This window comes from Streptopelia decaocto, assembly GCF_964273445.1.
Source record: "Streptopelia decaocto genome assembly, chromosome: 2".
In the NCBI taxonomy this organism is placed as follows: Eukaryota; Metazoa; Chordata; class Aves; order Columbiformes; family Columbidae; genus Streptopelia; species Streptopelia decaocto.
Genome location: NC_138655.1, coordinates 50,453,833 through 50,477,504, shown reverse-complemented (window position 1 = coordinate 50,477,504; position 23,672 = coordinate 50,453,833). Strand labels below are relative to the sequence as shown.

The window sequence follows — 23,672 nt, the reverse complement described above, 5'->3', positions numbered from 1 at the left end:
GGAGCCATTGCTGCTTCTGGAAATGCGGCATCCTGGGGAGGAGTTTGAGCACTCATAGCATATTGTCTAGACCACACCTCCTCAACTTAGCTGTGAGGATGCTGTGGGAGACTGTGTCAAAGGCTTTACTGAAGTCAAGGTAGACCACATCCACCGCTCTGCCATCATCCATCCACCTTGTTACATTCTCATAAAAGGCTATGAGGTTGGTCAAGCATGACCTACCCTTGGTAAAGCCATGCTGACTGCCCCTAATAACCCTCTTATCCTTGCTATGCCTTGAGATGGCACCAAGTGCCATGAGGATGGAGCCAGGCTCTTCTCGGTGGCAAACAATGATAGGACAAGGGGTAATGGGATCAAGCTGGAACACAAGAGGTTCCACTTAAATTTGAGAAGAAACTTCTTCTCAGTAAGGGTGACAGAGCACTGGAACAGGCTGCCCAGGGAGGTTGTGGAGTCTCCTTCTCTGGAGACATTCAAAACCCGCCTGGACATGTTCCTGTGCGACCTCACCTAGGCGTTCCTGCTCCAGCAGGGGGATTGGACTGGATGATCTTTTGAGGTCCCTTCCAATCCCAAACATACTGTGATACTGTGATATCAGTATGGACAATATCAGTACAGCTCTCCCAGGAGGGACAGGGACACTTCAAGGCTCAAATCCTCTACACAGAGGCTGAGCTCTGTGGACGGCCTAGGGCTTTTCTGGCTGTGACTGACACTGAAACAGTGTTTACTGCAGCTGCTGCATTCCTGTGGGGAATGAACAGAAGTCACAGGGTGAGTGAAGCCCACTTTTGCAGCCACCACACTAGACCTACTTACTGCATAAAGAGTAACAAGGCAGGAGGTAAAGCCCTACAGCTTAAAAAAAAAAAAAAAAAAAAAAGTGGCTTTATTATGTGACTGCTTCAAGACATTCAGCAGTGGTGGCCCAAGAAGTGGAAACAAACACATACTAACTACACTACTGAGACATGAACTTTTTTTTAATGGAGACACATTGTTGATCACAATTTATTTTGAAGTCATGAGATGCCAGCAACAGAACAGACAGCAGGTCAGGCTGGACAAATACTTGATCGTAGCCAGGGTTGTTGGCTATGGGCAGCAGCACTGAGTTACGCAACAAGGCAACAGTTTCTCTTCTGCCTTCCCAACAAAACTGCCAGGTAAGGCAAAGGATGGACAGCTATTGAACTGTGGTACAAACCATGCAAGAGTAACAAATGTGAGAATAGGTGTGTAATAAATACTTGATGACATTGGGGATGGGGAAGGGTGGGAAGAGGTTCATTTAAAAAAAATTATCTTCTGCACAACTTTAAAGCTTTTTAAAATATTGTCACCACCACAGTGGGTAGTCCAGTCCTGTAGTGACCAATTGGTACATGGATCAGTTTTGAAACAACATCCCTCTTCACATGAAAAGGTTTGAACAAATTACTTATCATCCATTTGCTAAAGCTCTGGGGTTAAAGAAGTGATCGGTAATCAACATTTATTTCACACCTAGGCAGAATGACTAAAACTGAAGACTATTGTTCGGCTTCATCTTCAATTACTTCAATTCGGCGAGGCCCATAGAGTAGAACATAAGCTATATGCCAGTCTCCACCCCCAGATAACCTCAGAATGTCTTCAGGTGTAACAATGCTGACTTTGTCATCATCAAATTTAATCCATTCATCTGCAAGAAAAAACAAGAGGATAATTTGTAATTTAAGTATGTAAAATCTAAGTATGCATAACACCCCTTAAATGAAAGAAACTCTGAAGGGCAGTGCTGGAATTTGTTTAGGTTTTTTTTACCTTGTTTCCTTTTAACCCAAGACACGTAATGCCCAGAGGAACTTGATCTGCCTTGATGTGTTAGCACTGCCTGCAGGTCATAATAGCCGCAATTATTAGAACCAATATCTGAAGGAAGAAGGGGGAAGAAAAAGTTATGTGAGTCTTATGTGAACAAGTGTTTGTTTTTTTTAACAGGATTAACCAAACATGCACTGCCCATACTGCACTGCTGCAGCTGTGTAAAACCTCAGTTACGGCACGGTTCTAAGTCATTGTGAATTAAAAGCAGCAGCTTTCAGCCAGGGTAAACCCTCAGGAAATGGGAGACTTTTCATGTCCATTTGCATGATATAAATAATGTATCCTGGGTGTAACACAAAGGCAGTAAAACTTAAAGCATTAAAATGATGGTGTGTGGTCAGTAAACCTTTGGGACAGGTTTGGCCAATGCTTCCTGCAAGCACAGACTGCTGGCTGAATTCAGGGTGAGCTGTGAAACTGCAAGGACAGGTGTGCTGAGCAGGAGCTGCAGTGACACTGCTGAGACCACTCGAGCACGGTAGCTCAACTCACTCTGCAATTAGTTCAATTACACTGTTAATTTTTCAATGGAAAAAACTGGCTGATTAAAAGTGTAGCGAGAAGGGTGTTGCAGTCCCCAGCACATCTTAACTGTGCTTCTCAGCACTCTAGAACATCCTCTTTAAACCACTGTGCTCATGAGCTGCTCAACGCCCCCCCATAATTTCTTGTGTTGTGTATCACACAGAAACCTCAGGAAGCACCCAATGGTAACAATTCAGTTAAAAAGACCTCCAAAATAATAACTGCACAGTGTCCTCAACATGAGGGTGAATGCTTAGGACATTCAAGGTCCAGGCCCCCCACAATTTAGGCAACACCAGCCCCACAACTGCAGTTTTGAGAGACCAGTTTAAGGTTTTGTTTCGATTTCAGCTTCCTACCACCCACTGACAGGGAAGCGTACACAACAGCTGCACATTACATGCAAATGTTTTCTGATGCGCATGTCTTCTATGTATTAACTCAAGGGATGACAGTTATGTCTTTGACAGCATTTTGACTTGTTTAATCTTTCAGTTTCTTAGATTTCTGTCAGATTCTGAAGCTTAACCTTTAAAGGCATTAAAAATAACCAGGGTTCTCGAAACATTTCTACCATCAGGTTGACTTCAACATGAGTAAACAAAGTTATTTTAGAATAGATTTATTTTGCTGTACTCACCATCAGGAAAAGAAAATGGCTCATATTTAACTTCTTTCTGTGCACCATCACTTTTACTAGACTAAAGAACAGAATATGCTGAATTAATGTGGAATGGTTTTGAAAAAGCTTTAGCACAATCACATCAAATACTAATTCTCTGTTCATTTAAAGGCATCTCTAAGCCTAAACATTTTTTGTTCAACTTGAAACAAATTCCACTACTGTATTTCTAGCTGGACATCCAAAAGCCTGATCTAAACAAGACCACGTTTTTAAAACAAATATATAACCATTCTAGCACATATTGCTTAGACTGTTTAACCACCAAGATTTACAGGTTTGGAGCAGGAAAACAATTCTGCAACTGAAGACTTTATTCCTTGCCAGGGACTTTCAGCAGAAGTGGCAACAAGAAAACACCAAAGACAGACTCCAAGAGCCAATATATTCTGTTTTAAAATGGCACCTTTTCCTTGCACCAAACTTTTGAAAAAGAGATGCAAGTCTTATTGAAATGTTTACATGAAACTGCCAATAATTAGGCCAGGAAGACTAGCATAAAAAATGGCTAAACCACTACAGGTTTAGCTATTTCTTTTTTCTTCATTTGAGAAAGGGGAAGTAGGAGATGAAACCATTTACCAAGTTTTTAGAGTACAGACTGTTAGCTCACTAGTACATATATTCTGAATTTTCTCACTCAAGACACATCGAGCTCCCTTGTAAAGCCCTTTCCAGTTGGTGAGCAGGAAACAGCTGCCTGCAATCCACCAAACAAGTGACCTGCCACACGTGGTCATGGGTGAAGAGAATTATTTTTTGTCATTCACAGAAAACCTTTCTGCATACTTTTTAATACATTTTAAAATAAAAATGTAAGCAACACGTTTGTCTACAGCATTTAACATTTCTCATTAAGCAGTCACACCAAAGCAGATACTGTATTTTCATGAAAATACATACACACAAAAAGATCTAAAGCTCAATATCAAGGACTTTGAATATTAAGTAAGAAAAAAGTATATTTAAGGAAGTCAAGTTTTCTCTAGTCCTTGCTGGTACCCAAATTTCAGATAAATGTTTAACTTATTTAATCAAACCAGCAATGAAATTGCCGGAAGACGTACATTCTTTGGCTGCTGATTTACTTTTTTGTCTTCTAGATCTTTGAATTTTGACCGGTAAGAAACCATTTTTTCCTGAAGGTCTGGCGTACACAGCTCATACACATCCAACATAAGAGGAAATTTAACATCCTAGGAAGGAAAAAGCATAAAGATTATTAACAGAAATCGGTACTCCCCATTAAACTGTTCTCCCATGGGAAGACAACACCAAGTCAAATTAAATGCAACTCTCATGACGTTTGTGACGACTGGATCTACTGAAACGTTGCTGCCACTACTTACCCAAAAGGCTACAATACTGTCACAGAAGAATGTCTGATTCAGTATAAACAAACCATCATAAATTACTACAGTCAGTATAAATATTTAGGCTATTATTAGCTGTCATACTTTATACTACAGAAATACCTATGCGGACCTTAAGAAAAAGATAATGTAAAATGACTGTACACTTGCAAAATGTCAATATGTGTAATCCAAAGAGTCTTCTAAAATAGTTAACATGTGCCTTCAATCTTTATTCCCTCGTATTTATTGTCTCATAACAGGGATCGTCTATCGTGATGCCTCCTGGGCAGCCCAGGAGCTCTATCAGCCACAGAAACCGAAGCTGGAACATGGAGCTGTCTGCAGCTGGTTCTTGCATTTGTCAGTCAGGAAGCCAGACAATTAGAATAACTAATACAGGAAGCCTTTGGTAGCGTAAACATTTCTCATCAACTTCAGAACACTGACCAGTGACTGTTTAGCTAAGGAGAGGGCCATGCTTCCATTCTCCTCTGAACCACTAGTGAAAAGAGACCCAAAAAAATCCCAACATTACTGGAGCAACTTCACTTCTGTCCCTTCCCTCCCCCTCCCCCCCCCCACTATTTTGGTAGCACAGTTTGCCGCAGCTCATCGCAACTGGGAACAAAGGTACTTTGTACTTAAAGCAAAGAAACTGCAATTTAAAAGCAAACAATTTAGTAAGTAGCCTTCAAATATTAGTTGTGTGCCTATAATAAAAACTCAATGAAAAGCTTGAAGAGGAATTAAACTTCAATATGCAGAAAAATTACTCACCTTAAGAACTTTGGCATTCACAGATTCTTTCTCTTTGTAAAAAAATCTGACCATCTGAATAGTCAGGTATGCCGGCAAGCGACTAATTTTAGACTATAAAAAGAATTAGAAAAAGCTGTTACTTCAGATATTCACAGATACCTTAAACACTGCTCATCCTAAATTGCTGGCTATTCTGGGAACCTATTTGTACACAAACACATAGGAGTATAACAAGGCCTCCAATTTTGAAGCTCTGTATAATAGTGTACTCAAAGAAATAATTTTCAACTGGTCTTAAATTTATTGGTAGTGGATATGCAGATGCTTTATAAACATAAATCACATGCTGCTCCAGCAATAACTTTGCATTTCGGGACAGAAAATTGACAACAGTTAAAAGAATCATAAAGAGAGCAACAAAGTACTACTCACAGATTTGATATAGAGTGCATTTCTCTGCAGTGTTGGGGAGAGTTTGGTGATTTCCTCTTGAAGACGCTGTTAAAAAAAGGTAATAACACATACATTCATCATAAAACACAGCCTAAAGAAAAGCACAGCATGAATCAACAAACCATAAACTAAACCTTGTTTTGCCAGTCCCTTCTGTTGCTCTCTGCCATTACGACACACGGAATTTTGAAATTCCTTGGCAGAAGGACTGTGCCCATTCATTTGTTCAGCTCTGGCCTCAGTCTTGAGCCCTGACAACCGAGCTCCCGTCTGCAGAAAATTTTATTCCACAGGAGTAGAACTTCACAGTATCACAGTATGTTTGGGATTGGAAGGGACCTCAAAAGATCATCTAGTCCAATCCCCCTGCTGGAGCAGGAACGCCTAGGTGAGGTCACACAGGAGCTTAAGCATCTGCAAGCTTAAGCTTGCAGCTTAAGCATCTGGATCTAGTTATGAATGTGTCATTTCACGCTTGGAACACAACTAAAGAAAATCTGAAGTTTCTTGTGACAGGCACATTTGTACGTTTCTGAGTTCTCAGCCTGAAGCAGACAGAGCTGCACACAGGGAGACAGGTGGGGACACTCTGCTTCCAGGGACCTTCCTGAACTCGGTGAAAGACTGGCCTGGTTGTCAGTGTTGTGGCTCTTGCTACAGGCAATCCAGCCTAAGAATTGCAGAAGGCCTTTTTTGGCCTGAAAGTGAAGTTTCTTTTTTCATAATATTTTTAATTTGTGAACATTAACTGTTTTGTCTTACTTTTCCTACTAAATTCTGACCAAAAAAAGAAGGCAGCTACAAAGATTATCTGAGAACCATACAACGTGGTCCAGTCCTGTACAAAGCAGACCGCTGCTTCCATCCCTGCTCTTATACTCTGCAAGAGCAGTTACTACAAAGATTTTGTAGTAGCTCTTCTCCTTCTTCCTGCAGATTCTCCAAAAAACCCTGAAAACTTAGAAATATGTCTATATAAAAAGCACAGGCTACTTTAAGAAGTCCTACTTAAATAAACAGTTTAAAGATGAGGTAGTGTCATGGAAAATAACACCCCCTTCAACATTTGCAAAGTTAAGTTTAATTGATCCATCATGGGTTTTTTGATTAGCAACCAAAATGCCACCCTATTTTTAAATTGACTTTTGGAGGTTTTGGGAATAACTTACAGCATGCTTAAATCATGATAGTGCTCAGTCTGAAGTGAAAGCCACCTAACAGTTTCTAATTGCAAGGAGCAAATTGGCTTGTACTTGGTTACCTGCCATGGGTCAAGAAAACGCCCTGTTGAAGTCTCCTGTACATTAACATGCAATTCATTTTCACTGCCATCTTCCCATTGAACACATACACAAAAAAAATCTTAGAACTTCACGAAGATTGGACAGCAGATGTCAACTCCAGGCCATAGATTAACAACACAGGTCATTTAGAAATTCAATTAAATTAAAAAGAACTGGCTTACCAATTTTAGTCCTGTAAACAGATATTTCACTTCTTGATTGATAAAGCAGCTAAGCTGAAGCAGATTCTCCTTTCCTTTAGTTACTTCCTCTTCTTCAGCTTCTGTACATTTCATGCTTCACAAAATTAAGGAAAACCATCATGCACGCACCAAGAGCTGAACTACTGCTCTAGTGAAAACTACCTGCTGAACAGCATGGTAATTTAAGGTAATCACATGCTTGTCCACCAATAGTACTTTTATTTCTTGCAGTATGAAAAGGAAGATTTGAAACAGCCCTTCCTTCTAACCAATCTGTTCCTTCATATCTAACAGCAAGTGGTAGCTGAATCAGACAGTGTACCAAAAAAAGGACAAAAACTTTTCAATCACCATTTGAGCTTGTAAGGCCTGCTTTGTTCTTTCTTCTCCCCACCACCACCCAACCCCCAGGACACAGATCATACTAACTAGCTGCCAATATCAAGCTTTGAAGCCTTCCTACAACATTATGATCCATTGTTACTTCTAATTAATAAAGTTCTTCTATTTCTGCTGCTGGACAGACTTCCCATTTCTTTCAACACACGTGGCCTCCTTTCCCTGCCTTTTATGTGTCCTCTTCACTGAAATGGAATCCATTTCTTCATTATTTTCTAAACATTTTTCAAATCTTTCTGTCCAACCTCTTCTTTTTCACACTCCTATCCCAATCCTTTTCTCTTGTTCACTTCCTCCTAACTAGATACATTTCTGACCGCTCTGAATGCACCTACTCTACAAATGCTGCCATAAGCACACTTGGAAGGTTTGCAACAAGCCTCTTCTACCAAGTCTCCTCCTCGTGCCATTGGCCTACACATCAATCCTCTGAGCTACTCACTCTGCTCCTCCCAACTATTTCAGTGATAACATCACAATACAGGGAGAGAGATACATGACACTGACCTTAAAAATGGCCTTTACTCTTCCTTACTACCAAGCTATGAGATACAGCACCTCAGCTAAGGGGATGTTTCCTTATTTCAGAAGAGCAAAATGCACAATATAATTCTTTCCAATGGTGGTGAGTTTAATGACAGCCAGGATTTGGGGGTGGAGAAGTGGGAAAAAACTAACACTTGGCATGAGATGTATTGCCTGATGTCATCATACACTTTCTGTTCTTGCTCTAAAAAAGCTACTAGAAAGTTGCAGGTTACATTAGTTTACTTCATCTAACAGTGTGCATCTATCTCATAGGAAATCAATCGAGCTACCTTTTGTCCATGTTTAGTATGCCAAGCATACTTGGCAACTCAGCAACACTTCCTTACAAGTCAAAAAAAGGCTATCTAGGATAAAAGGATAAATCCTTTATTTGGAAAAATGTCTCAGCATCCTTGAAGTAGATAATAGGCAATCTTCCCTGGGGAGGAAGTCTGGTATTCAAATTCTATGTTTTTTTTTCTGTAAGTTTCCATTACCATTCTTCTTCCCCATATCACCCTCTCAAAGTATATCCAATCTTAACTTTAACTTCTGTGTCCTCCTGCAATACATCATTCCCTCTCTTCCCCAACACACGCCTTTATTTTCTATACTACTCTGGATGATGCTGTTCATTCCCCCTGCACTCAACTGCTAAAGTGTGAAATCATTGTCATTCTTTATGTCTTGCCTTAGTCTTTAGGATACGCTGTTTCAAATTCAATGCTGAAGAACTGATCAATTAAACTCTTCTTTTTAGAAGCTCCTGCTGTAGCTCCGGAGTCTGTCTGTAAAACAAATTTTCTTATGATGTAACTTTGAATAGCATGTAAAGACAATCTTCTTTACAGACAAGATTACCCCATTTATTTAAACTCTTTGAAACCTATGCTTTCACCTTTCTATAGGTGCATTTTCTCGTAGTCAGTCCATCTCCTTATACCGTATAAAAGTTTCAAGACATACGCATTTATGGCATGTTGTTAAAGCCACCTCAAAGCATATCAGCAAGCAAGATTTCCACCAAAAAGTTACATCTCCTTGCTCCCCAGATTAAATGTGTCTTAAACTTTAGAGGAGTATATCAGATTTTTGCCACTGCCAAGACTCTCCAGAAAACAGTTTACAGTCTGGTAAAATCCTGGGACAAACTTTAAGTAATTTATTATCAGGTTGATTAAGTTAGCTGACTGTTGGAAACAGCATTCATGGAGCCCAGAATGCTGTAGCACAAGGGTGTTGGTTTGTTTTTTGTTCTTTTTATGGGGGTGGTTTGTTGTTGTTTTTTTTTTTAAGAAAAAAATAATTCTTAAATGCTAAATTCACAGGTTATCAGGGCCAACCCCTGCATACCCACAGTCACCACCACCCGGGTCCAACACAAGCTTTACAAAGCCCAGAGAGAAAGTACTTCTACAGTAAACTGCACAGCCTAGCTGACATGACAAAGTTACCATTACACTCATCAGACACCTCAGAAAGCAACTTCTCCTACTGGACTATGGACACATGTTAAAGAACTCACAAAACAGATAATGCTTAGCAAAAAAGTAAGTGAATCACAAGTACAATATTATAAATCCTAACTCTGGTTACAGGAAGATTACAATTACCTCCATAACTGTATCACCTTCTATGCCTTCCAGCTTCTGCTGTAGTACCCTCATCATCTGCACCCAACACTCATTGGCATCCTAGGAAGGGAACAGAACATTAAATCTATCTAGTGGTGTTACTATTTAGTAATATTAAACCCATCAATCTTTACACTATAAAACCAAAGTAAGGATTACTTAACTAAGAATTTCTCCCTATTCCACCATACATTTTCAGAACTAGCACTCAATACGACATTCAACTTTTCTACACAATGCAAAAGCAAACACTTTACTGGGATTAACTATTTTTGCTGGAGAAGGAACGTTTTAAAATATTCTTGGTCTCAACTTCCAACATACTACAGAATTTTCAAACAATAAGCTAGTTATCAGTCTTTACCTGTTGAAGGTACTGGCCTTGGTCGCCCTTTTCTGCAAACTGTGGGAAGGCCATATGTAAAAACTGCAGGAGAATGATAGGTGGGATACTGGAGGAAGTTTTATCCATGGAATCAAACAAGTCTCTAAGAGCTTGAAGAAAAAGTAAGTGAATGCTTTGAGAAGTGGAAAAACAATTCAAACATGGCAGGAACTTTAAAAATAATAGTAAAACAACAGCAACATTTAAAGACTGATCATTTAACAGTGTCCAATCTGATCTTTCCAAAGCAGGGCCAAATTTTCCAGGTTGCATAACAGGTGCACCTAAGAGGTCATTTGTGAACATGACTTTGCAAGTGTAAACATGACAATTCTGAGCAGGGTTTGGCACATAGTGCCTTGTCTTTCCTGGCTGCTAACAGAACAAAAGAAAAAAGAAGCTGAGTAGTTAAGACTTCATTTGAAAAACATCTGAGGAAAATATTTTCACAAGAGGGCTACACCACCTAGAGAAACCAGAAGGCATTCACAATCTATTCTCTAGAGCAGCTTAAGTTTCACCAGCTACTGGGAAAAGTTTTCATTTTTCCCAACTAAAATATCTAAAAAATACTCATGCTTAACTTAACATCCAGGAAAACAAGTATGTGTATGCATACGTGCAGACAAGTCATTAACTATATGCAATTCAATGAATGCTACTGATTGCATGACAATACACATGGCTTTCTTTATTGCTCCAGACACGTGGCTACACGTCTTATCTACCCAGGTTACAGCATTTTAAATCTACAAATCACTTCAGAGATACCTGTTAATCCTCACAAAAACCCTGTGAGGTAGGCAACAGTCTGCATATTCACTGATTTACAAGTGGAGAGACCAATGAATGACACTCTTGAATAAGCGAATATAGGCAAGATTACAAGGAACCAAGATCAGTTGCTTCCTCCTTGTAAGACCTCGCTTGGAGGGACAACTGATATGACACAGCCATTTAAATAAATGCCATAAGTGTCATGCAGGAGTTCTTGACCAGCTCAGCATCAAAGAATTTACTAAGATCTTAAACTATTCAGATTCCTAAAAAGCAGAGCTGTCACCTTAAAAAGAAAACAAGGGACACGAAGTAAAGGCAGTGAAAAGGGGAGGGGCAGGCATGGTTGTATAGAGTAACCATTGAACTTACCACCCCAAAATTCGATCAGCAGGCATACCCACAAACTGGACCTTTCCTTCCTTATATTGTTTTGTTTTTCCTTAAATGGACTGGTAGAAATCCCAGTGTCCTGGCCCAGCATCTTAGTGGGGCAATGAAATAGAGTAAAAAAAGAAAAAGCGGACAAGTAGTACCCTTGTTCAAGTGTAAGGGGTCTAACTAGAATTCTAGTTAGAACTTGGAGATACGGGGCCATCGTGAGCTCCCACATTGTGAGCACTCAGATCACCACAACAAAGAGTAACTTCCCTTTTGAAGACACTACTTTCTATTTCAGTTATGAAATCTGCATCTTTAGGGTAAAAGCTAAGATCACTGATAAAGCATCAGCTACCATCTTAACAATAATTTTTAATGTGATTTATTGGCTGAGCATTATCAATGAAATACATATTCTAGGAGCACAGTGTTAGCCTACCATTAAGTGAAACAAATAACTGTTTACTAAACTATTTCTACACAAAATGATTGAATTAACAGATGGATGGAGCCTGCTTTAGGAAGTTCCAATTACTTTGTGCCTATGTGCAGAACGGTCAGAGATACGAATGATTTCTATCGAAGTCTGGATCACACTTGAATACATTTTTCCTAGTGTGCAGCTAGGTAACATGCAGAAACGCATGCTGTGCAGCCATACTCAGAATAACCTTTAAAGACATTAACGGCAGAGCAAAATGAATCCTCCAGTGCCAGCAGATCTGAAAGTCCTAAGGCACGTGCACTGATGAAAAACAGGCAGAGCTCCAACTGCAATTTTCATCTGCAGCTACCAGGAAATCACAGACTAGCCTAAAACACTGTGTTCTACTCTAAACACCAACCTGCAGTGATGTATTGAGCAGAGGCCATTTCTCCTGAAGCTCTTAAGGCACCACCATACCTAAAAGAGTAGAAAAATAATTTGTATGCAATTAAAAACAACCAAGAAATCAGGTTTTCAAATCTTAAAGCAGGCAGATAGATTTATTTAAAAGTATCAAAGAAATCAATCACCAAAACAAAAGTAACTGAAGGTAAGCTTTACACTCATCTCAAATTCTCTGTTATTCTGCAAAGCACTGCATGGAAGCAAGAGAAAACTGGCATCCTTGACACAACAAATAAATGCAGACTGAGAAGTCTGGATACATCACTGCTGCTTCCCTAATCCACTTGCCTCAAAGACACTGATGAAAATGTCTGCATAGAAGCTACCCCATTTCTGGAAGATTTGCCGCAGCTTCTTCAGATGCATGCAAAAACACCTTCGAGGATAGTTGGCAGACAAAATGCACAGAGATGGAGGGCAGGCCTGCTTCCTCCCTTCACAGCACAAGCAGAACAGTGAGGGGCAAGTCATTTTTCTTGGGGAGCTGTGTCCCACACTGAAAAAGCATAGGGGTTCCCCTGTATTACTAGAACTTATCACCCTGAATGATTTCTTAATTTACCACCTGCACATGGAACAGATGGCCTCTTCAAACTACATAAGCCTCCAAACAAAAGGAGGTCTCATGCATTCTTTAATCCCAGACTGAACTTTAAAAATTCTGTCCATTGTTGGATGAGCAGGAAACTATCCTCCTGTCAAGCTACAAAACAGGGAGTATCCTTGCAGAGGTCAACAGAAAACCTGGTGAGAAATTAAGTTGGAATAGTAAGCTTCCCACGTGAAGTCCTTTCACCTCTCTCCCACTGCTGTATACCCTTCCGTGCTGTCATCAAGCAGGGAAGATCAAATAAAGGCGCCATCTCAAGGGGAAAACAAAGCAGCTGCCTGTGAATCTGACTTGTAGAATCATAGAATTGTTTTGGTTGGAAAAGACTTTTAAGATCATCTAGTCAAAAAATTAACTTAACACTGCCAAGTCCACCACTAAGCCATGTCCCCAAGAACCTCATCTACACGCCTTTTGCTTCCCACAGACAATAAGGTCACATCTTGTATTGCAGTCTGCCACTTTCATAAGCTACATTTTGACATTTGGCATGTTAGATTTGTCAAATAATCTGATTCAGTGCAGTAACTCAGTCATTTACATGGAAATAAACAGACTTTCCTAAAAATGACAACACCAAAAAGCAAGAAAAAGCTTTAAAACAGAGTTTCTGTACCTCACAGATAGTTCTCAGTGCTAAATAATTAAGGTTCACCTGCTAACAGAATGAAGAAAAAATTATAAGTACTGAAATAACCAGCATTTAGAGCAATCTAGACTATCCAGTCGGATACCAAGGTATCGAGAAAGCAATGTATTTTAAAGGAATTAAGTTAACTGTAAGATGGCAATCCTCTGCCTAATTCTCACAGCTTTAAAATACTGATGGATTTCACACTATAATTCATCTGGAGGGCAAATTCAGGCTCACATTGCCATGTATTCTTTTTTCTTACAATCTTCATAATTTTCAAGATTCTCGTAGATTCCTCACCAAAAAAATGGCCATTTCACATTTCAGTCCAGAATAACACACAACCAACCAAACAAACATCAGAAAAGTTCTTCCACAATCAGAACGAATGAACAAATTCCATAAGGGCATGTGTTCTGTTCCCTACAGATCCATGTAGTTCCAGCTTTTTCCAGTTTGCCACCACAGTAACACCCATGGTTCTATCTCTGAGCTTCCTGCTGTACCTCCAAGTACCAAATGTCAGTAACGCCAGTATTTCATAGATGAAAACACACTATCCAATAAAGCCATTGCAAAAAGTAACAAAACGCCCGTACAATTCTTTAATACAGAACAAGATCATACAAAACAACACCAGCAAACAGGGTTAGGAGTTCAGTAGCTTGTTTAAGCATTTTAAACAAGCCTTGATAGAAACTATTTTTAGTTAGGCAAAACATTCTCTCCACTAAAAGCCAGTTCCAACAAATACATAGTCTTCAGTTATTTAAAAAGTACAAACTAACACAGCCATAGGATGAACTTTAATTGACCACTATCTTAATAATTAATAGATTTAAAGAATAAGAGATTGTTATGATAATCCATACCAGTATTAAGATGACCATACCACAAAATATCTATTTCATAAGCTAACAAAAACATTTTAGTTATGGTATTTTTGTACTGGATCCTACCTTTTAAGGGCCTCTTTCACTTCTGGCACTGAGCGGATACACTGAACCGTAGCATTCATGTAGCAAGTGTTGCCAAGGTTCGTCAATCCACATGGTAATTCCATCTACCAAAAAAATTGCAAGGGTGCTTGATGGTCTGAGAGAGATGTGCAACCATTTTTGTATAAATGTTATAATTTGATATCAACTTCTAAGAAAAGGAATGATCAGACGTGTAAAACCTGGAATATTCAGTCAATCTTTATGAAGTTTTCCAGATCCGTTTTCTGATTACCTTAATCATTTCACCGTTCTGTGCTTTTAGAGCACATTCAGGAACACTTTGGAGTTTTTTCTGTGCATGTTTAATTTAATGAGCATATTCTTCAAGCACGCAGTCATTCAGAAAGTTCAATTACAATCTCCTTCAAGTTTTGACCTTAAAACTCTATTTCCATGAAATTTCCACATGAATTCACGTACAAAACACTGATGCTTTAATTAAAATCAGTTTTCAGTAAAATTCTGAATGTGATGAAGTTCATAGTTAGAAAGAAAAGCATTATTTAAACTCCCCTCCAGAAACTGGCAACAGATCATTAATTGGATCCTTTCTGACAACTTGTGAATTCTGAAGTTTTGAAAAATTCAAATGCCAACTAACAATTAAACTAACCAGTTTCAGAAACAACTATAAATCATAATGTAGAAGCATTTTTCTCTTTTAATCCTGCATAGCTGAGTAGTTGTCAGGGAAAAGCATGTAATTTAATGAAACTGAAGTAGTACTGCATACCAATACCACTTAATTACTTTAGGAAAAGAATTCATTTAGCTGTGTATTCTATTTTAATGAATACATGCTGTACAGACAATTTAATTTTGATGTCTAACAAAATTTGAATGAGAGAAATGCAATGCGACCAACTTTAACAAAATGTTATCTGACACTGAATCTTCTCCTTGTTTGCCTGTCAGCTACCTCAAAGGCTTTGCATAGGGTTAGTCTCAAAAATACAAAAATATCCTTCACGTGCTGGTGTCACGGAAAGCATTAAATACAGAAGTACAAACTATGGATCTATTTTCATACAGACATGCATAAAAGAATCCCGGTTCTACATGTGGAGTTTACTGTTTTAAGTATGAAGAATAATTCCTAGTGCAAATGACTGATGAGAAAATTAAGCCTTTTAAATTAGAAAAAAAGGAAACAACTCAAACAGAACTTACTTCATTAAAAAATGAGATTTACTATGCTCTCCCAGACTTTACTCCCATAAAGAGAAACACATAATCTGTTCCACTAATGTCAAATGTATTTTCCTTTTTCAGAAAGGAAAGTTTACCCATAGACAAGAACAAACAAGCACCCAAACACATCCCTGTGATAGCTGCACTTGACCCCTTTGCAGTGCTTTGGTGCAGGCTCCAAAGGAGGCCAAGGCCTGAGCCGCAGCCAGGCCAAGACCTCCTCCAGCTCACACACAAAGCACAGAGTGGCACTGTAAGCACCAATGCCCATAAGCTTGGAACACCCATCATGCAATTAATGTCTGAACAGTGGTGGCTTCTCCAAGACTCATTTATCAAGGAACTAAGAACGTTGCGGGTACAAAGTGTCTCATCCATACCTTTCCCATTCCATATAATTTGATTACAAGCCAACTGCTTTAATCCATAAATATGACAGCCTAGGTGAGCCTTCTCTGAGCTTGCCCTGCTAGGCAGCTTGGCTGCATGGCAGTCATCTCCCTTTGAGCTGGGACACCTCTCAAGGTTGCTCCTCGAGGCAGAGAGACCTTTTACCAACAGCAGATCTTTGGTAAGCGACCAATACTGCACATAACCTCGCAGTATAGTAACTTGGATTTTGCCTTAGTAACTGTGACTGCATGCTGAATTGATACTTATGAAACATTACCAATCCATGTGGCGATTCAATATTACCTTTATTCCTTGTATGTTTACCCTTGATCAAGGCTGAAACTAAGTCTGGATCCAGCTGCACCCCAACTACTCTCTGAGAAGGAGTTCAGAAAGCAAGGGGCTCCATTCTGAACCTCATAAATCCATGGGAGGGTTTTCCTTACCCTTTTGCATCTCCAGTTTACATGTAAATCATTCTAACTCGAGGCTAACTCGATTTTGCTCCGCATGTTTCCTCTATGCAGTAATTAATAAGGTGAACCTTGCCAAACTTGTTGAACCTTGTCAAACCACTGCTAACTTTCTTAAATTTCATTGAATTCACTGAACTCTGCCAAAATATTATTTTACCTCAATGAAACATATTGATGCTTCTCTCTTTTGAGTGAGGTGCATTCTGCTGATCTGCAACAACCACACACCAAACCAGCCCTAGTTTCCTTTCACAGATATGAAGGAGGCAGGAAACAGTTTTGTACCTGTAGAAGCCCTTATTCAGGCAAAGACACTAAAACAGCAAGAGCAATACAACTGTGTCTTTAAAAACTATCAGCAATGCTGAAAATTTACTAAGCTGCCTGCTCTAAAGAAAAACCAGGACTAGTCATATGACTTTTCAGTTAAATTCCAGACTTCCCATCACTGCTACCACTTGGGTCATCAAGGTCAATTCACATTTCCTTAAGAAGCTATAAATGCTAAAGAGACATTACAGTTTTAAAATCCACTTTTAAGCAACTGCAATTATTTTAAAACTTGCAATTTTTCAAAGGTTTAGAGAACCCAAAGTTTGAAATATGCTTACAGCTGAAGCTAACTGCTCCTCTGTCATGTCTTCTACAAAGACGGGTCGAGCAATTGGTTCTTCTGGAAGTGCATCTGCAGAACCCATCATTAATAAGGTCATCCCCTTCAAACACAGTAAAAACAGTAATAAATATTTAAGGGAAGTTATTTCCACGTAAAAAAAATCAAAACAAACCAAAAAACCACACAAACACACAAATAACAAAAATGAACACCACACATCAAAACATTAAGCTCTTTGACACCTCTCAGCTATTTCTCAAAAAATAAACACACACATTGTCTTAATTTACAAAACTCATATTGCCATGGTGTTTCTTAAGAGTATACTTTAAATTTCTCATTATCTAGAAAGCATTCTTTGAGAAGAACTCCACAGCATTATCCATGCTGGACATTTCCACTGAGCCTGGTGAGCTTGACAGCAGCTGACAAGGCAAGATCCCAGTCAGGGCTAAATTTAATATTCATGAAATATCCCAATGTGAAGAGTTCAGAAAAACTCCATTTCTCATGGACCGCCAGGGATCAAGCACCTTCAACACCTCAGTGTAAGTATTCCTCTTCCCTTTAAGTCTTAGAAAATACCTTGGAACCAAGGATAACTGAGCAGCTAACTTCTGATTTGAAAGAAGCTGCAATGTTTGAGGTTCTCAGGCAACAGAGTCTCAAGTTCTCAAATTCAGAATTCTCTAAAGAACAACAAAAAACATCCCTCATCTTTAGCCTAGAATCTGGGGAAACAGACATATATGGGTAATAGCAAGGACCACAGCTTTGAGTTTTGAGTTGTCTTTTCCACCTGAAAAGCACACAGGAAAGAGAAGTGCCACCCTTTGGTCTGGCAAGTTCTGAGGACATTAAATTAAACAAAAAGTGAAAAAAAAACCAAAATCACCCTGTCAGTTTAGGGGTAATCAAGAAAGTTACCAAGTTTGCTGGACTAGCATAAGGAAAAGGAGCTTTTCAGCATTCAACAGGAGCACATCTACACAATAAGATCTATCAAAGGGCGAGAAAATGGCTAGCTAGAGCCTGGAAAAATACAACGCTAAGGAAAAGGATGGACAACAGAATGGAAAGAAACAGCTCTGACAGTATAAACATAATCCCTAGAACTTGTATATAACATTATTAAAATTAATAAATGCAGTTGTTAATATACAAGTATGCAGAAAAGGACAAGAATATTATGTACCGGGGTTTTTGCTGAACGATTTTGCTACAATAGTTGCAGCTACAGGCTGCTAACAGACACTTGCAAACAAATTACAAGGGTAAGAGTAATGCTAATTCAATCTGCTCAGTGAAGAACAGGAATAAAACCTGAATGAAACAGACATTACAAGATACCTACAGAAAAGAAAATTATGAAAAAAAAAAAAAAAATTTGGGATTCCCTGTTACAACATTATGTACATAAGAAACAGAAACACATTCACTTTTTGTTTTCTTTTTGAACTAGTCAAAGGTATAAATAACTATTACTAACAGCTTTGTTTTTAAACAGCAGCTGTTTAATATAGGAGAACAAATTTCTGCAGGGTGATAAAAAAGGAAGCAGGCAGAGCTGTAACTTCAACATTTCTAATGCAACAATTTTCCATGCTGGGGACATACAAGCACAACATGGCACAGACAGTGCCCGGGTTCACACTCTCCCACAATAACATCACTTTTTACTATGGTCACGGACGGACAACGTAGGAGGACCACAAGTCTGACCCAGAATATTTCTTGTAAGAAAGAAAGAAACATATGCTCCTAAGTACTTCAGGAAGATGGTGATTTTTCCCTACTGATGCCAAAAAAGGTTTTTTGCAAATCAATGGCAAGAACTTTGTAAGAATGCGTAGGTACAACGACTATAAAGTTATTTTTCATCAAGGTCTTATTTTTAAGAAAGAGATACCCATTCAAGCAGGAGCAGCAAGAACCTTAAATCTTTCTTTAAATGCCAAAATAAAAATCAAACTAGTAAAACGTAGTTATTCCTCAGAACTTACATTCTTTATTTTTAGGTTCCCCCAGTCATCATCCTGTATTTGAAATGAAATAAAAGACAAGTTAGTTATCTTGCAGCAAAAGACAAGCAAATATTTTCATTAATATTAATAACATATTTCTAAATATACAATTGCTTCATCCAAGATTCCACAATATTAACTGTTCATGCATCATCAAGTCTTGTCTAAAAGAAAAAGCAGTCGTCTTTTCAATAAGGTTCTTCATCTGTTGTTCAACACTGCTTAGATGTAAACAACTTTTTGTAGGGAAGTTGCCTATATTGCTTTATACCGCTAAGTCTCCAGCAAAAAAGTGCCAGAGAAAATTTTCTTCAACAAGCTAAAAAGCAAAAAGCTGCATTCAGATTCTGAACATGAAAAAGGAACAGAAAATACACCAAGCAGAGTAGTGTTTGGTATAAAAGAGCAAAGAAATGTTTTAGAACAGCAGTGTACCTCTCAATCACTTAGGAATAAACTCTTGCCAGTATTTTCTAGTAGTAGGCAATGAATCATACAGAATCATTTTTTAAAAGTGTAGTGCGTTCAATACATACAATGAAAGATCTTCTGAAGGAACACTTAGAAACATGGTCATTGCTCAGTACGTTATAATGTAATAGAGTTAGAAACAATACATAAAAACACAGATTCCTACCTTCAGAGTTCCTCCTTTAACCATAACTTTCTGTCTAGCCGGCTGAACTCCAGTCAGTGCAAACAACTGGGCTTTGAAGACCATTGGAGGTTCATCAGTGTTAAGCTCCACGCCATCGAATTTCTCTTTTCCCCATTTCACATTAACTGCAAACAAAATGTTTTGAAACTAGGTTACTTCCTAATACAAAAGAATGTAGTTACCATGATTAACCCAGTATTTCACATTCCAGACTTTATACCATCTGAAAACATTCAGTTTGTAAGTCTAAAACTTGTCAATAATCAAGCTAAAGGACACGTTTTCCACAAGGTGACTGAGCCATCAGAACGTACTATTTCCAACAAGTTTTAAAACAGCCTACGAAACAATAGTAAGCAACATATATATTGAGAAACTTTGCAAGCAATAACAGCATCAGAAATCCTTCGGGCAAAGCAGCTCAAAAGCAACTCTCCCAACCTGTTGGCACCATTCATTGCAAACAAATTTCTGAAGAAGTTCAGACATGATTCCAGTTCAGTTTTCCATGGCACTTCCATCCTTCTTCAACAGCAAACAATACCATGTTCTTTAACAGCAAAGTGACTGACAGCCGTAATTGTGGCTACCAGTATCATCCACATGGAGTTACATGAGGAGATAAGTGTGCTTCAAGACAAGACCCACAGAACAGCACACCTCCTGCCTCCTTGCAATGTAAGGTTAAGCTCACAGCACTGATTACAACACCATCACTGCTCTCCTCCTCAGTGCTGACAGCGTTCACACAAAAAACCCAAATGTGTGTGAATACGTACAACAGCCTAGCACAGAGTGCAGCTCCAGAAGCCCTGACTGGTGCAAGACTGGAATTAAGAAGTGAAGTGAAATTTGGTCACACAAAGTGTAACTCTTGACACTGGAAATGGGATGACCAGCAGGAACGTTAGGTAGAACGACACAAAAGCACGTTAAATTCACTTTCGTAAAGCTAGTCCTAACCAAGAGCAGACAAAAATGCCTGGAGTAAACAGTGTGGTTTCTAAAGAATGGTTATGTATCTTTGATCACTTCCAATCACTATCACAGGCACACAATGCTACTTTAGCAAGATGTAGTTTTGCTGAAAATCTGCAAAATACAGCACACACTAGCACCCTACGTGCACAGTAAATGGCTGAAATACCACACTTTAAGAAAGCCATATCCTTTCCTTCTACCCGTGCTTCAGTTTTAAGTAAATATACTATGGCAACTCCAGGGTTTTTTCAACAGAAACCTCTTAAAAGTCGTGATTTTAAAAAACTTTCAAGGAAGGGTAAGGTTTCAGATGTATGCAGCGCTTGTGATGGGTAATAAGGAAAGATAACCAAAACCTAGTCTAAATTAGCCTACAAAGCAACTCAAATTACTGTCTTTTCAGTATTTCTAGCAGAAAGTAACTTCTGATTTGCCCAGACTTCTGATTTTTTTTAAAAAACATATTCGTTATTTTGCATATTTAAGACCTACCAAGCACAAGTCTTTTCCCGTTTCCTGGGAAGACAACCCACTCAGCCACTGAACGTGTCAGCTGCAGTCTTTTAAGTTTTGCATTTTTGAACAGTCATACATCCATCACTAAATATGCAGAAGAGTTAACAACTATTAATCTGTAATGTCACTGCTTTTGACAGCTCATCGCTTAGGAGGAAACTGAAAAGCACGACTTTCTCTTCAGAGACCGCAAGCAAAATTTCACCAAAAGTTTCCAAAATAGTAAAGAAAATCGTTAATTTTAAAACAACGGAAACTATGAAAAAAGAAGGACATATTTCCCTCACTGAACAGAAAACACAAGTTAGACAGATGTGCTAGAGTTCAGGAAAAGTGCTGTTATACTGACATCAGGATCCCAGTTTGCCAACCACAATTAAAACAGTGGAGGAACAAGGACACAACCGTGTACTGAGGTTCTTCCACGGTCTCTTCCTCGAGTACTAAAAAGGCCCAGGAGATTAGACCTGTGAAACATAAACAAGCCAGTGACTGATCCGTCAGTGCCACTGAAGGTTTTGCTACTGCAGTCTTCACTAAAAATTCCCCTTTATGGTAAGGAGGTAGAGCGGGATACGATGCAATTTTAAAAAATTTTGACTCCTCTGGCTTTAATTAGGAAATATCAGGCTTAGAGGAGCAGAGGTGGATGCAGGATTACGGTTGGCTTGACAGAAAGCAAAGCTCGCCTTGGTACAAAAGGAAAATAAAGCAAGGAGCGGCAATACGGAGGCGCGATGGCAGGCGACACACGTCTGACACCGGCTCACAGGACCTGCGGTGCCGACACGGCCGCGGGCAGCGCCCGCCGCTCCCCACAGCCCGACCAGGCCAGCGCTTCCTCCCCCGGCGGCCGGGCCGCCTCCCGCACCGGGCCCGGCCGGGCCGCGCGTCCCGGGCCGTTCCCGGTGCCGCCCTCGGCTGGGCTCAGCGGACACGTGCCGGGCGCCGGCGACCGCACGGCGGGGCCGCCGGAGGAGCGTCCCGCTGCCCGTGGGAAGAAGCACCGGCCGCCTCCCCCCGCCCGCCCGCGGTTCGGGCCTGGCCGAGGGCGGGGGGCCGCGGAGGAGGGCTGGTCGCTGAGGCAACGACACCGCGCCCCGCGGACGGCCGCGGGCGAGCGGCGGGGCCGGCTCACCTGAGAAGAGCGGCATGGCGGAGGGGGCGGGCGGCGCGCCGTGTCCCAGCAGGGCGCGGTGCTGGTGGGGAAGCGAAAGGGCGGCGGTGGAGCGGCGTTAGGGAGGAGGGAGCAGGCGAGCGATGGCGGCAGCAGCGGCGGCTCCGGCGCCTCCCTCGCTCCCTCAGGGTCTCATTCAAACCGGCCCCTCAGGATGACGCTGCAAGCGGGACCCGCTCTCCGGAAGCGGGGCGGGCTGCGCGCGCACTGCCGGAAGGGCGGGGCGGGGCTGCGGCCGCCGCGCGCACGGAGCGGCGGGTGGATGGGGGCGCTCGCGCGGCGCGGCCGGTAACGGCTGCCCGCGGCGGTGGCTCGTGGGGCCGGGCCGGGCCGGGCCGGGCCGGCCGGGCGGCTGCGGCTGGCGGAGGGAGGCGCTGCCCTTCAGAGCGGGGAACAGAGGCCGCTCCAGCTGCGGTCCGTCCGCCGCCAACGGTCGTTTCTCGGGAGAGCAAAGCGTGGCTGAATAACCGGGCTTTTCCCTGACCCAGGGGGCGCACAACCGGCCTAAAGTTAGCAGCCGGTGGGGCGGCAGGTGGGTTTAAACCTGCTGTGTGCGAACCGGACGCGGAGCCAGCGCCTCTGGTGTCCGGGGTGGAGGCTGGAATGAGGCCGGTCGCCAGCACGGGCGGAACCCGGTGTCGGTGCCACAGGCAGGGAGTGCCCGGGTGATGGGCTGGAGAACTGAGGTGGGTTGATAGACGTTCTGGTGGTTTGCACAGGAGCTGTGATTGCACAAAGACGGAGGACAGAAAAAAGCAAAGGCTGTTGTGGATGAAATACGTTTGGGTTATAGGAGAACATGGAGTAAGGGATAAAGTTGTCAACAGAAGGACTTTATTAAGGAGAGAAGGGGTGGCTGATCTAAAGCAATTACACTTTTCAAGACTCGGTTACAGACAACAGATAAGGAGCACTGAAGGATGAGTGCAGTAGCAGTGTCCAGGAGCCTTCAGATCAATAAAAGCAGTTTTAAAGATACTAAAAGCAGTTGGGAAGGAGAGATGAGTCTCATCTCAGAAGCTCTTGACATTAGGCTGTGATTAAAGAAATAAAAGCAGTGCCTAAACATATAAAAAGGAACAGAATACCAGAAGAAACATCCTTTCCTCAGACCCCATATAGCCACCATCTCTAGAATCCTGACACTGCCTTCACCAGCTCTGCTGGCAGCTGCAGCTATAAGAGCTTTTGCCACTGGTTGGTTGTCTGCATTTGCACCTCTGGCCCTGCTTCTGCTATAGAAGTGATACCTAAAACAAGA

The 23,672-nt window shown here is 40.8% G+C and overlaps 1 protein-coding gene across 1 annotated transcript; it reads right to left on the bottom strand.

Annotated features, from left to right (window-relative positions):
• Positions 1-974: 974 nt before the first annotated feature.
• Positions 975-22,612, bottom strand: USP14 (ubiquitin specific peptidase 14). Its single transcript, XM_082045437.1, has 16 exons — positions 22,373-22,612; positions 19,717-19,862; positions 19,059-19,091; positions 17,051-17,155; positions 14,338-14,441; positions 12,088-12,146; positions 10,064-10,194; positions 9,679-9,759; positions 8,774-8,853; positions 7,118-7,232; positions 5,632-5,697; positions 5,218-5,310; positions 4,153-4,281; positions 3,044-3,104; positions 1,816-1,923; positions 975-1,693 (listed from the first exon to the last, which is right to left on the bottom strand). The coding sequence occupies exons 1-16, from the start codon at positions 22,386-22,388 to the stop codon at positions 1,542-1,544; spliced, it is 1,479 nt and encodes a 492-aa protein (XP_081901563.1). The 5' UTR covers positions 22,389-22,612; the 3' UTR covers positions 975-1,541.
• Positions 22,613-23,672: the final 1,060 nt, after the last annotated feature.